This window comes from Bufo bufo, chromosome 5 (genome assembly GCF_905171765.1).
Source record: "Bufo bufo chromosome 5, aBufBuf1.1, whole genome shotgun sequence".
In the NCBI taxonomy this organism is placed as follows: Eukaryota; Metazoa; Chordata; class Amphibia; order Anura; family Bufonidae; genus Bufo; species Bufo bufo.
Window position 1 is genome coordinate 143,720,954 of NC_053393.1, and position 15,507 is coordinate 143,736,460.

At 44.5% G+C, this 15,507-nt stretch overlaps 1 protein-coding gene across 3 annotated transcripts in view; it reads left to right on the plus strand.

Moving 5' to 3' along the window:
• The first annotated feature begins 3,086 nt into the window (after nucleotides 1-3,086).
• The window catches only part of CCDC178 (coiled-coil domain containing 178), a 461,614-nt gene continuing 449,193 nt past the window's right edge, over nucleotides 3,087-15,507 (plus strand). For 2 of the 3 annotated variants that reach the window (XM_040433386.1, XM_040433388.1), the window contains exons 1-2: nucleotides 6,975-7,085; nucleotides 14,903-15,042. In XM_040433386.1, coding sequence (XP_040289320.1) covers nucleotides 14,917-15,042 — 126 coding nt within the window. In that variant the 5' untranslated portion in view covers nucleotides 6,975-7,085; nucleotides 14,903-14,916. Of the gene's footprint in view, nucleotides 3,156-6,974; nucleotides 7,086-14,902; nucleotides 15,043-15,507 lie in introns of those variants that run through there. The other variant, XM_040433387.1, reaches the window with a different exon arrangement.

A 15,507-nucleotide genomic window follows, 5' to 3' on the forward strand; every position in this document is an offset into this window, starting at 1 on the left:
CTATCTTGCCAAGTGTAGTTGTCCCCTTGACTACATTGGCAAGACAAAGAATTTAGAAGATGAATTAGGGACCACTACAATGTAACAAAAGAGATACATCCATAGCCAGACACGTAAACGAGATACATGATGGCAATCCGGCATGTATCCGCTTCATAGGGATTAAACACATACCCCAGAACCCACATGGCGGTGACTGGGATAATGTCATCCTAAGGGCGAAGTCACGATAGATTTTTAGGATGAAAAGTGTTACCCCATGTGGTCTCAAAGAAGTTCTCTCTTTCAAACCCTTAATATAACATATGCACTCTCTAGCTATAATAATGATTCCAAGCTCCTTAGAGTCTATTCTAGATGAACCCTAGAGCAGGGATCAGCAACCTTTGGCACTCCAGCTATTGTGAAACTACAATTCCCAGCATACTCCATTCATTTCTATGTGAGGTCTTAGAAGAGCAGAGCAAGTTTGCATGCTGGGAGTTGCAGTTTCACAACAGCTGGAGTGCCGGAGGTTGCCTATCCCTGCCTTAGAGGAACCTGGTTGGGGACCTCTTTTCACCCCTTCTTCCTCTCTGTCACTTTTTTTGATGTCATCTTCATACTATGCTTTCTTCTTCTTCTAACCTCCCTGATAACATTCAGAGTAATTGCCATATCTATTTATAAGTGTTTTAACCCCTTTGATGTACACCCAGGTGTCAATACATACACTTATGATGTGTGTCCTTATGCCTCCTTATACCTCATTGTCTGTCGCTATGTGCGATTATTTTGGTTATTCCTATATACCAAGCACCTAGCTCCATTAGGCACCATGACCCAATTTTTAATATATGGTTACTATGACAATTTACGGTGGCCATTTTATTTTGCTCAGTAGATCAAAATTATAAAGGACCTGCGATGCCTGCAGTGCCCTGGTCTATCACTAATGGCCCCGCCCTCTGGGATAAATAAATTAACTGAGAATCGGATATATGGCCAAGTCAAGGCATAATATAACTACTCGACCATACTCACAACGTCAATAAGATGAGATACTAAATATACCCCCAAACATATCAACAATACTGTGTCCGCACTATGGTAAAAGTTTGGTGACTTAGTTTTGCAGGACCTGCCAGGGAAGCGCTGCTGTCACCTAGGTAACAATCTCACCCCTCGTCACGCATTGACTGACATACGTATGATGCAAGGACTGGAGGGCGAGCAGATTAGCCGACCCCTCCCTCTGCTTCCTATTGGCTAACTGCGTTGCCGAGCCCCCTGACTGGGCGGTACTCTGTGCTTAAATAGATCACAATTTCACTCAAGAGTTTGCCACTCTGCTCCCTGAAGAGCCGGTTTTACCCGGCGAAATGCGTTAGAGGAATTAGGGCTTATACTCTGAGGGTTTTCTAAATAGGTCTGAAGTTCCAGCTGGCTGAGGGTCGCTCCTCTCAGGGCGGGTGCTCCGACTACAGCCAATTTGCTAGACTAGGGCGGGAAAGCACAAGTAGGCTAGCATACCAATAGCAATGCCTTTATGATGAACTACCACTAAAACTATATTGACCCCCGACCAGCTGATGTTATCCATAAGCCCTTGCTCTCCTCACATGAACTAGCAGGACCATTCAGAACGCAGCTAACTTCCCACAGTACCCAGAGCAGTGTGTATCCTCACATACAGCTAACCAGAGACAAGCGCTGCAATTACATCAAATCAGTAAGCATTTCTTTTAACCTCTTAATAGCCAGCTGTCCCTCATTCTCTTCCAGACTGACAGCTGCTTATATCTCTGGTTTGGTACCAGCTAGAAATATGGGCTTTGTATTGTCTGAAAGCTGACATTCCAAACTTTCAGACAATACCAGAATTACAAATCTGTTCAGTACAGGGAAAGATATCAATGATAAAATTCGGGATGCAGTGAATGAAGCTGAAAGTAAAAGCAGATTTTACCCAGAATTATTCCTGACTCTATTTCTAACAGTGATTTCTTCTCATTCTGGTCTTGTATGAAAGCCTGGACTGTCAGCTTTTAAACAAGACCATATTTCTAGCTGCTACCATTGAGAAGATATCACCATCGAAAGCAGCCCTCCCCCTCCACTTTCTGCCTCAGCCGAGCTCCAGGCTGTCAGGGCTGAGCTCCTCCTCCCAGAGCTCATCCCTCTCTTGTTATAATAATGAGAAGACGGACTGCACATGGCAACGCTGTGAGACGAGAGCTGCTGAATAGGAAAGTAGCGGGGGTTTGTGGGAGTTATTAGCAGGTAAAACTGAAAATGATCAAATTTCAAAAGCAGGGTGTACTATACCATTAGGGAATAAAAAATGAAACGGCAGTTACACTAAGAAGCACACGGTCTACACTCATCATTTTTTATTCTTCTCAAAACCTAAAGATATGCTATATAGAAGTATGCCAAAACAACGTTCTTTCCACTGACTGATCCTCCTCATGGCAGTCCGTATTCTCATCAAAAAGCTTATTTGACCACGGCATCTGAGCAGCTAAATGTCTGCAGTTGGCATTATTGCCGATCGTGGACATCAGCTGTGGGAGTCTGCTGGATGAAACTGCAGGCATCGGGTGGCTATGACGCTCGCTCTGTAGCAGGCCTGGATGTTGGGAAGGGGTTAATAGTTTTGGGATGAATGGTTTGAGAGACTGAGTAAAAAGGGAAATATACAAGACAATCCCATCTCCACGCTTTTTATTGGCACAGGCCAGCGGAAATACCCACCTACCAGGGCAGCCTGCAGGGCTGTAACTGTGGGCCCTACAGCAAGTCTGCTTCTGCTGACGTCATCACGACAGACCCCATTCCAGGTTCTGCTTTGGGCTCCATGGCTGCTATGACATATGCCAGTCAGCGGGCTCTTGTACACTCTCTGGAGCTGACCTCCAGCAACCTCTTCTGCATTATACCTGAATCACGCTGCAGCTATGACATCCATCATTCAGATGATTTCCCTTTAAATTCCCGCTTCTTTAGAGCCTGTGATCTGTGGCCGGAACCTCACAGCTGTCAGCCAATCACTTCTCGAAGTGCAGTGACGTCACACAATGTGGGCGGTGACAGGCGCAGTGTTTGAGCGGTTGCCATGGTGCTGTCCCCTCGCCTGTAACCTGTACCGTACGTGCGGCTGCCGTGCTACAGAGGTACGATCCGCACCAGCTGCTGCGATTACCGGCTTCTTCTTCCATCCTCCGTGCCATCTTCCCGCTGTTATACCTTATAGCTTGGTGAGATCTGCTGTGTCTAGCAGAGGGGCCGAGATCAGCGACCCCTGGCGGTGCAGGTGTCATTCTGATTACGTAGGACAGTGACGACGCCTGTGGCTGTCTACAGAACTGAGAGTAATCTGGCCCCTGGGCAATGATGATTAGGGGCCCCAGGGTTAATAACATGCATTGGGTCATGTATGTGTTTTTGTGTTGCACTTTTTGCAGGTTTAGGGGTGCGGGTGAACGCGCAGAAGATTTAGGGCTCTTTCACACCTGCGTTATTGTCTTCCGGCATAGAGTTCCGTCGTCGGGGCTCTATGCCGGAAGAATCCTGATCAGGATTATCCTAATGCATTCTGAATGGAGAGTAATCCGTTCAGGATGCATCAGGATGTCTTCAGTTCCGGTACGGAACGTTTGTTGGCCGGAGAAAATACCGCAGCATGCTGCGCTTTTTGCTCCGGCCAAAAATCCGGAACACTTGCCGCAAGGCCGGATCCGGAATTAATGCCCATTGGAAGGCATTGATCCGGATCCGGCCTTAAGCTAAACGTCGTTTCGGCGCATTGCCGGAGCCGACATTTAGCTTTTTCAGAGTGGTTACCATGGCTGCCGGGACGCTAAAGTCCTGACAGCCATGGTAAGTGTAGTGGGGAGCGGGGGAGCAGTGTACTCACCGTCCGTGCGGCTCCCCGGGCGCTCCAGAGTGACGTCAGGGCGCCCCAAGCGCATGGATCACGTGATCGCATGGATCACGTCATCCATGCGCATGGGGCGCTCTGACGTCATTCTGGAGCGCCCCGGGAGCCGCACGGACTGTAAGTATACCGCTCCCCCGCTCCCCGCTCCTACTATGGCAACCAGGACTTTAATAGCGTCCTGGGTGCCATAGTAACACTGAAAGCATTTGGAAGACGGTTCCGTCTTCAAATGCTTTCAGTACACTTGCGTTTTTCCGGATCCGGCAGGCACCTCCGGCAACGGAAGTGCATGCCGGATCCCAACAACGCAAGTGTGAAAGAGGCCTTACACTAATTTCTAATTGCGGTTTTGCCGCAGACCTCATCCTTCATCGAAAAGGGTGAAATCCGCATCTATAAAACGCAAACCTAATTGATGTGCTACGGATCTGGGAGTCCGCGCGGCAGGTCAATCTCTGCATAGAAAAAAATCGACAACTTGTACATTTGTGTAATCTCATACACTTTGCTGGTAGTGTATTACGCTGCAGTGTAGATTGCAGACAAACCGCACGTATTCCGCAACGTGTGCAGGGGGCCTTAGGCTAGGGCTACACATGGCGACATCAGTCAATTGTGTCACACTGCGACATACTTGGATGGATTTTTTTGCGACCGTCGTTTCGCAGTTGCGGCATGTTGCAGAGCAACACCATTGACTAACCTTATAAAAAATGTTGCGCAACTTTTGGTAGCCCTAGTCTTAGGGTGGCTTCACATGCAGCAGATTTTTTGCCGAAAATTTCTGAGACTGAAAATCGTTTCCAGTCATCTGCTTGGGGTTGTTGTGGCGGGAGGTACACGGATTTCTGCAAGCCCCAGTCAGGTGAACGGAACTGATTTTCAATCGCAGAAATCTTCTGCATCGAAATCTGCACCCTAAGGCCGCCTGCACACGGCGCGGGTGAACGCACGTAATATCCACATGATGATTTCTGCACCATATCCGCAACAAAATCCACATTTTCTATTTGCGGATTAGATGTGGTTTTGTTGCAGATCTCACTCTCATTGGATAAAGGTGAAATCTGCAGCTAACGTTCCATTCACAAGGCCGCAAAATGGACCCGGATACGTTCCGCAACGTTGCGGAACGGATACGGACCTATTCCTTTTCAATGGGGCCGGAAAAGATGCGGACAGCACACAGTCTGCTGTCCGCAACCGCACTTCCGTTCCGCATTCGCACTTCCGTTCTGCAAAAAATAGAACATATCCTATTCTTGTCGCAGACACTGACAAGAAAAGGCATTTCTATTAAAGTGCCGGCCATGTGCGGTCCGCAAAATGCAGAACGCACATGTCCAATGTCCGTGTTTTGCGGGTCCGCAAACTGCGGATCCGCAAAATACTTGCGGATGTGTGAATGGACCCTACAACCGCAAACATAATTGACATGCTGCAGAGTTGGAAATCTACACGGCAGGTCAGTTTCCACACGGAAAAAATCCTCAAAGTGTACAAGAGATTAGTGTAACCTCATACACTTTGCTGGTACTGTACTATGCTGCAGTTTGTCTGCGCAGGAGTCTGCGCGCATTCTGCAACGTGTGCGGGTGGCCTAAGTGTTTGGCTGATCTTGGCTGCATGACTGCTGTCATGCCCAAGGATTGCAGTAGGATCGCATTGTGGCGGTGCTAGCTTAGAAATGAATGGGGCCGCAGTGGAATTTGCACGCTTGCCGTGACCCCAGAATTGCAAAAACTCCAGCAGTTTGAGATTTTTTGCAGGTCACAGCGGCACCGTTCGTTTCTTTGCTAGCACCGCTACTCTGCGACCCTTGGGCGCGGCAGCTTTCATGCGAGCGAGATTGCTGTGTAGATGAACACTTATATGGTTAGGAACGGTCAGCGCTTTCAACCTCGCACGGAAAGGGAAGATCCACAATGTAGCAAAGAATTCAATTCATGTATCCTTTATTTCATCTTGGTAACAATGGACGCGTTTCGGCCCGTCCAACCTTTGTCAGCTCCGTGACAAAAAAATGAACGTGGTACCCAGACCCGAACTTCTTCACTGAAGTTCAGGTTTGGGTTCGGTGTTGTGTAGATGTTATTATTTTCCCTTATAACATGGTTAGTACAATAGGGCTGGAGGGGTTAAAAAATAAAAACAATTAACTCCCCACCTCCACTTGAGCGCGCAGCCGGCATCGTCTTCTTTCTTCTTCTTTCAGGACCTGCAAGGACCTTTGATGACGTAATCATGCTCAGGTCCTCAAAGAAGAAGAAAGAAGACGATGCCGGCTGCGCGCTCAAGTGGAGGAGGTGAGTTAATTGTTTTTATTTTTTAACCCCTCCATCCCTATTTTACTATGCATTCTATATTCAGAATTCTATTATTTTCCATTATAACAATGTTATAATGAAAAATAATACAGTGAATAGACTTTAATGGGGTCCGGGGTTGCTTTCATCCCTATCATCTCCTAGCAACCATGCGTGAAAATCGCACCGCATCCACACTTGCTTGCGGATGCTTGCGATTTTTACGCAGCCCCATTCATTTCTATGGGGCCTGCGTTGCGTGAAAAACGATTTTCACGCAACACACAAGTGATGCGTGAAAATCACCGCTCATCTGAACAGCCCCATTGAAGTGAATGGGTCCGGATTCAGTGCGAGTGCAATGCGTTCCCCTCACGCATTGCACTCGCGCGAAATTCTCGCCCGTGTGAAAGGGGTCTTAGGGTCTTTCGCACAGTCATGTGCTTTGAAATACAGTCCATGTGACGGCTGCACTTCTCAGACCGACTGCTGCTCATGTGAGCTGAACTCACCGCATCACGATCATACAGGTGCGATCACATGAGCCTCAGTCAGTCCAGGAAATGCACTCGTCACACAGATTGGGGGAGATTTATCAAAATTGGTATAAAGTAGAACTGGCTTAGTTGCCCATAGCAACCAATCAGATTCCACCTTTGATTTTTCTGAGATCCTCTCGAGAATGAAAGGTGGAATCTGATTGGTTGCTATGGACAACTAAGCCAGTTCTACTTTATAACAGTTTTGGCTGTGTGAAAGCAGACGTATACCTGCCATTTTACTTCCACTCTCCCACCCACGTGAGTTGGCAGCTCTACCACCCTGTGCCACCTGCTTCTCTTTACCGCCAATATAAGGTCAGGTGGAAGAACGCAAGTATTATCTGACACTTTAAAAATGCAGATTTGGTCTCAGTGGTTTTTTTAGGCCAAAAAAAACCCTGCTTGACTTGATCAGTGTTTTTCTATCATTTTTGAGCGTTTTTGCCAATTTAGCATGTTTAGCACCTGGTGTTATTTAATGGCATTTTTTTGAATGTTTAAATTTTTTTTACAGGAAAGTTGGTGCCCATAGAGTTGTATGGGGAAAAATATTGTTAGGAAAAATGCCAAAACCCAATGGAAGATATTTATCAAAACCGCTGCTAATGAAAGCCAGCTTCGTTGCCCATAGCAACCAGATTTCACCTTTCATTTTTCAGAGCTCCTTTGGAAAATGAAAGGATCAATCTGGCTAAGGGCTTGTTCACACGACCGTTTTTTGCGGTCCGCAATTTGTGGATCCGCAAAAAACGGATGCCGCCCGTGTGCCTTCCGCAATTTGCGGAATGGAACAGGAGGCCCATTATAGAAATGCCTATTCTTGTCCGCAAAACGGACAAGAATAAGACAGATAATTTTTTCTGGGGCCACGGAACAGAGCAACGGATGCGGACAGCACACAGAGTTTTGTGGACCCATTGAAATGAATGGTTCCGTATACGGACCGCATGCGGAACGCAGAAAACGGCCCGTATACGGAAAGCAAATTACTTCGTGTGAACAAACCCTAACTAATTGCTATGGGCAACTAAGCCAGTTTTCCTTAGCACCAGTTTTAATAAATCTCCTCCATTGTGTTTTTTGAAGCTGCAAAAAAAACAAAGCAAAAAACACTATGGGAGAAAAACACCAGGCAAGGAAGTAAAAAAAACACCAGACCCAGAGCATGCTGTGATTTGAAAGAAACCTCACTGACACAAAAAACACATCTCAAGGGTGAAAAAACACCAGTACAAAAAAAGCCTACATTAAATATTTTTCATAGATTTTGCCTAAAAAAAAAAAGCTGCAAAAAAAAATAAACCACCAAAAACTGCAAACCCCTCAAAACCACCCAATTGTAGTCCCCAATGCACGGAACGGCTGTGTGCATGAGGCCTTAAAAGGGTTAGGTTTGTATATGACACCAATGTCAGATAGGTGCAGGTCCCACCCCCAGAAAGCATGTGCCACCATTATGGAAGGTAAGAAAATAGCCTAGTGAATGTGCCCGGCTGTTTTTGGAAGACCCATAGCTGTGAATAGAGACCGTACGTCACATGCACGGACACCTCTGCTTTCCCCACTATGGGAATGGCAGAAATAGCCGAGCTGGCGGTCAGCTAATTTTGGAACTCCCATAGAGGGTGGCCGTGCATGCACAGCTGCTCGCTGTTCACCTCGGGGGTCCAGTTCTGGAGATGGGAGTGGTCTTCTCAGAGGTGGGACCTACACCTATCTGACATTGATGGCCTGTCCTATAAAGGTCCCAGATGGGCCAACATCTGGATCCACATGTCCACTCTGAAATGCAGGGGGTGAAATCCACCGTAGATCTGCAGCAATCAGCGGTCCACTGATCATCACGAGGGTCTGAATTCTGGCGCCTCAGCAGCTTCAACAATGAAGTGACCGCGACTGTACAGCTCCTCCTCATCCACTTGGTTTGGGTCAAGTTTCTATAATCTGCATTGATTATTAATATTATAGATATGCCATTACTGACTGCGATAGGATTCATCTGACTGGGGCTGTGGACACTGTCTTGATGCCAAAATGGTCACCCTACCCCTGCAGTGCTGTTATTACCTGTGTGCTGAGCTTAGGAAATACAGCGCAGAGGGGGAACAAAGACCGGCGTCAAAAGTTGCTCTTTGTAAATGACTCCCACTGTGGTTTAGAAAAAATTTTGATTTTTTTTTTTTGCTGCAGATTTGAAGCACATTTTTCTCAGACCTCACCCTTCCATTGAAAAGAGTTAAATCCACACAAGAAAAACACAACACTTATTATCACTTACTAAGGGCTCATTCACACGAACTGTGCTGCCCGTTGCCGTGTTGCGGACCATATTTGCGGATCCGCAATACACGGGCACCGTTCCGTGTGCATTCCATAGAAATACAGTAAAATCCTCATTGCTTTGGAGTCTTTGAGAATAGCAATCCAATGATTGCTTGTTATAAATTATAATGCCCTATGGGAACTATAAAAATTGTTTTTTATAAATTAAAAAAATTAAATATAAAAATTCTAATAACCCCCCTTTCCCAAAATGAAAAAAAATAAATAAACATAAAAAAAAAAATACACATCATAGGTTTCCCAATGTGCAAAAATGCCCTTACTACTAAAATATAAAAAATATAATCCCATACAGAAAACAGCAAAACGGGAAAGTCAAAATGGGCAATTTGTTGTTTTTTGGTACCTTCTCCTCCCACGAAAAAGTTAATAAAAAGTGATCAAAGAGTCATATACGCCCCAAATTGATATCACTGAAAAGTACAAATCGCTCCGCAAAAAATGTGTCTTCATAAAGATCAACACACATTAACACAAAATAGTTATAGGGGTCAGAATATAAAGACTAAAAGAAAGAAAATATTTTTTTCAAGGTTTTAATTTTTTTTACAGTATAAAAACACAATAAAAAATATACCTATGTGGTATTGCCGGATTCGTACTGACCCGGAGAATGAAAGTAACTGTCAATTTTATGATATAGGGAATACCGTTAAAAAAAGAACCCCCCAAAAAAACTGTTGCGGAATTGTGTTTATTTTTTTTCTAATTTCACCCCATTTATAATTTTTCCCACTTCCCACCACATTGTATGCAAACGTCAATAGTGCCATTAGAAAGGGCATCTTGTCCCGCAAAAAACAAGCCCTCATACAGCTATGTGAACGGAAAAATAAAAAAGTTATGGCTTTGGAAGGGCTGGGAGTAAAAATGAAAACTAAAAAAAAAAAGAAAATCGCCCGGTCATGAAAGGGTTAAAGAAGGTGCAATACCAGCCATAACCCTGATTAGGGAGACACTAACTAGCTGCCTAAAGCTTCTTGCACACGGACGTGTGCTGGCCGTGCCCGTGCTGGGGACCGCAATGCATGGACACTGACCGTGGGCCAGCTGCAGGCGGATCACGACCCCATTTACTTGAATGGGTTCCGCGATCCGTCCGTTCCACAAGAAGATAGGACAAGTTCTATCTTTTTGTGGAACGGAAGCACGGAACAGAACCCCACGAAAGCACTCTGTAGTGCTTCTGTTCCGTGGTTCCGTTCTGCACCGGATCTCCGGATTTGTGGACCCATTTGAGTGATATGGCCACGTGCAAGAGGCCTAACACTGTATATAATAATTGTGTGCCTCTTGGTTGAGGAGGAGGTCACCTGACCCATTCTATGACTGCCTTACAAAAATGGCGCATTTGGGAGGGTCAGGAGACTAAAGACACATTTACAGTGGTCTATGTCTGTAACAGTTCCTGTTTAGGCTTCTTTCACACGGGTGAGTTCCATCGGGATGAGATGTGTGTTGCAAATGTATAGCATCCGGACTGAAAGCTGACCCATTCACTTAGGCCTCCTGCACACGACCGTATGGTCTTTTCAGTGTTTTGCAGTCCATTTTTTACTGATCCGTTGTTCCGTTTTTTTTGGTTTCCATTGTGTTTTCGTTTCCGTTCCGTTTTTCCGTATGGCATATACAGTAATTACATGGAAGAAATTGGGCTGGGCATAACATTTTCAATACATTGTTCCGCAAAAACGGAACGGATACGGAAGACATACTGCAAAAAAGAGACGCGAGGCGGCACTGCCGCAAACCTCTTCAGGTGAGGGGTGGTATACTGTGGAAGCCAGTCCTGATTGAAGCAATATAATGCGGTGCTCTGCTGCTTAGATAGTGTAAAGTCCAAGCAAATATAAGGTAATCCAAAAGCTAAGAGACGACAGCGGCACTCACCAATTGCAGTAATGATGTACTTCTTTATTCGCACACACAAAGTAAGTTACACGGGCTGGGGCGGACAAACAGCGTTGAGTCACTGAGTGATCAGCTGGCGACGGCCGTTTCGCGCACTTGCGCTTCTTCTGGCCTCTGACCTCATCGCGCTTGCTCTACGCTCCTTTAAATGCGTCCATGTTGCCTAGGCGACTCAGGACGCTGAAGATATCCTCATCCCAAGCGGAGACGAGAGAGGTATGAACAAACTATTCCCTGACATTAGCAACGCACCTTATCTATGGCATAGGTCTATAGCTATAGAAAGACACTTAGATCGTTGCGATCATTTAGTCCTAAAGGACCCATCACGGCAGTACGACTGATCCACTCCGCCTCCTTCTGAAGGAGGAGGCAATGTCTATCTCCACCTAGGGCTGGAATTGGGATGTGCTCGAGAGCTGCAACTATCATGCCTACTCCGGACATGTTCTATCAATCTAGGGCAACCTTTTCCTGACTTGATTGAGTGGATGTGCTCCCTGAATCTCTCATACATAGAGCGAATAGTCTTCCCTATGTAAAAGGATCCACAGGTGCATAGAACCAGGTAGACCACATATTTGGTCTTACAGGTCAAAACCTGCCCTGGTAGATACATTGGCAGAAGGAACAGTCCTCCCATTTATGATTTTCAATAGGAAGACGTTCAGTAAGCCAATTGCTGGTTTTATTATCCCTAAGCCTACTTCTGACTAACTTGTCCTTAATTGTATGGCACTTATACGGAAGACATACCGAGTACATTCCGTATGTGTTCTGTTTTTTTTTTTGCGGACCCATTGACTTGAATGGAGCCACGGAACGTGATTTGCGGGCAAAAATAGGACATGTTCTATATTTCAACGGACGGAAATATGGAAACGGAATGCACACAGAGTACATTCAATTTTTTTTTTTTTGCGGAACCAGTCAAATGAATGGTTCCATATGCGGCCTGCAAAAAAACCGGAAAGGAGGCCTTATGGTCTGTACACAAGAGCATCGCTTATCACCGGTCATCTCTGCGTTCAGGAAAAATCGTAGCCTCTTCTATATTATAGGTTTTTCGCTTAACCCTGGCCCCATAGAAGTGTATGGGGATTTCTTGAAAAACAAAAGGCATTCGGATGCAAAAGGTTTTTCACTGATGGTTGTTAGGAGATTTTGAGTGTTGTTCTTCCGTTTTTCTTCATGCATGTAAAAAATGCATCAAAAACCGATTGCGTCCACATGAAAAAGCTAAAAAAACGAACCTAACCACAGACAAAACTGATTCAGCTTGTGTGCAAAACCATCAGTTTTCCCTGAACAGAACCCGACGCATCTCAAATTGCTGGTGTGAAATAAGCCTAGAATATGTCTAATAAACCAACATACTCTTCATCACCAAATGTCACTGTAGCTTTTCAGAAAATGAATCAGAAACAATTAAAAATGAGACGTCCAGAGTGGTCCCAGGAGCCTGAACATTCCAGATAAATTCTGTACAGCGGCCGGTGCCGCTCACGTCGGTGTGGCGGATTTTACTTAACCTCGGCTGGCAAATAGCATCGCTCTCACTAATCTGTCACAAAGTGGATCCTGAGGCATTGAATACGTATTATTGTATTACCATATGCTGATCCTTTACGCTCAGATTCTATTGAAATTCAGTTCACATAAATCCCGTTTCAAAGTGGCAGAGATTTTGCATGCATTCATGTGTTCATAACTTAATGGAACATCACAGCGGAGGAAATTGTACATCACGTTCTAACCACAAGTGCAGGCGTTTGATACGCTTGTAAGGGTCTCTGCTAAATTTTCTGTGTTGGCAGAAATTGGTCTGACCAGGAGGCCCGTGCACTCGTGAATTTCCCATATTTAGCACACCTTGATAAGCACATTCTCACCCTGTGAGCTCATTTTATTTAATAGGATTTTCATTGGAGTCATAATATGAACGGGAGTATCTTTTACACATAAGCTTATTTCCGAGTCGTAAAACTTCTCAGCTCTAACAATGCATCTGTAAACCTTTTAAAACAAATACACATTCTGTCTTTTTGCATAAAAACAATGCAGTCAATAGACAACTGACGGGGCGTCACGCGTTTGTGCTCTGCCACCTATTATCTTGGAATCATTTCTGTATAGACTGCTACCAATAACTGAGCGTCTGCTCCTTTATTATAAGCATCATAATGGTGATTATTATTATTAGTAACCATTTGTCTCGTTTGTATAACTGTTCTTCATGTAGAATAATCAGAAGTGCTTTTATTTTATTTTTGTTTTTGTATTACTAGGATATTATGGGGCACCTTTATTATTATTATTATTATTATTATTATTATTATGAGGCCTCTCCAAACCTTGGGGCATTCAGCTCCAGTTCTAAATGTAACACAACATCCTTGATGGGTTACATTTAGACAATTTTTTATTTATTTTTTATAATATATTTTTATTAAATCACCAAAAATATACTTTGTGTACAATCAATCAAAAGGTAATTGGCATAGGTGATACATTTTACATTAAAGAACAGGCTCATAACGTGAACTTTCCCAACTCACCTCTGAACCAAAGATGTCTATTAGGATCTCCCTACCATTCACCCATTTAGGTGTATGGATATGCAAATAAGTTATCATATGGTTAATATCTCGTACTTCTCATTAGTTCCCTACATTTAGTTTTCCTAACGTTCCTTTTAGAGCTTCCTTGGCTTACCATTCCGTGTATTTGAAGGTATTCATAAGAGATGTGATCTCTTCTTGTGTAGACAATTTTTTTATGCCTAAAACAGGTGTAGAAAATGGTAAATGATACGGGCCTCCTGGCCCCTTCCCCACTCACACCACGCCCACAATTTTAGAACTGGCATGAGCGGAGCGAAGTTCACAGATAGTGGCGCAACTAACCGTTGCACCGCCATCTGCACCTGAAATATGCCTAATTTAGGCGTATTTCAGCTTAGTAAATGACCTCCTATGTTTTCCGCTTATTTTTTTCCATCTACAACCTCTTCTCACAGTGGGAAACACATAAGGGGCCCATGTCCTACTCATTGATTGACCGCTATCTCTGTATGCATAGTTATAAAGAAGGCAGCCAGTCACTAAGTAGGATCGCCCACATGACTACTGAGCATAGAATGAGCAGAGTTATGCTGTATCAATCTATACAATCTACATCTCTTGACCGCAGCTCCGTCCCAGCACTAGGGGTTCCATCCCTGCTGCTTCCGGTTCCACTCACTGGCCTAAACAGTGACTTGTCCCCAAGCGGCACGTGACCGCAGAGGCTTAGTGCAGAGCTGCTGTCTAGAGGTGAGTGGCTTCCCATCAGAATTTATTGTTGGGTTGGGGTTGGACAACAAAAAATCTGCTGAGGATATAGTAAGATTTGCTGCAGTTTTCTTAAATCTTTGCAGATGGACAGGGTCACATGTGCCGCTACTGTCAATGATTGACCTCAGCAATGACCTACTGCTTGAGGACAGAGGACAGATCACCTAGGAGGACAGTTATTGACTACACACGTGACCCTGGCCATCCAGAGGTTTGCAGATGAGACCAGAAGACCCAAATTTTAAAAGGTAAAAAAAAGCTGGACAACCCCTTTAATGCCAGTATAATTAGAGTCTGAGGCTCTTTGGACACTACAACTTATAATCCACTCCATTTTTGTTTAGGAACTCATTTTTTTTTTACTAATTCAATAAAAAAAAATCCGAAGTGTACAAGTGTGTTACATTGGAGATAATTACGCAATAAGTGAAACAAAGAAAAAAAAAAACACCACTGCGACAAAAAATTTTCACATTTTTTTTCAAATACTTATCCTAAGGAAACCTGCGAGAAAAAATAAAAATAAATTGTAATTTTTTTTAGGTACAAATTCCAATATGGCTTCTTCAGATACCCTAAGACGACGGAGTTGTGAACTGGTAAACACGCCATTACCATGTGTTAACAAGGCCCTCAGCCACATTGACAAGCTTGAGGGGAAAATTCGAGAGTGGTTTCTGCAGGTTAGTAATAACAACTTGTTTCTGCACTGCATTTCATGGTAAAGAGAATCTGTCAGCAGTTTTGCATGACCAAAGCACTAGGTAGGGGCTAGATGGCAGAACAATGTTATCAAGAGTAATCTGAATATGAGGTTTTATTCTAGGTTCTGCTCCTGCAAGTTCAAGCACTGTTAGCAGTTTTGCAGTTCTGCTGACAGACTCCCTTTAAAAGGGAGTCTTTCACTCCGATTCACCGTATTAACCTAATAACAGACTTATGTCCACGGCATCCCCCCTTATTAAAACTGTGCTTACCGTATGTTGCTTGCTATCATCGTTGTGGAGAAAAACACTTTTAATCCGTATGCAAATTAGGCTGTGAAGGTGCCCAGGGGCGGCGTTACAACGGCCGGTGCCCAGGCCCCTGGGTCATTTTCATACGAATCCACTCCCCCTCCGCCGCGTCTGCCCGCCCTTGGTCTCTGC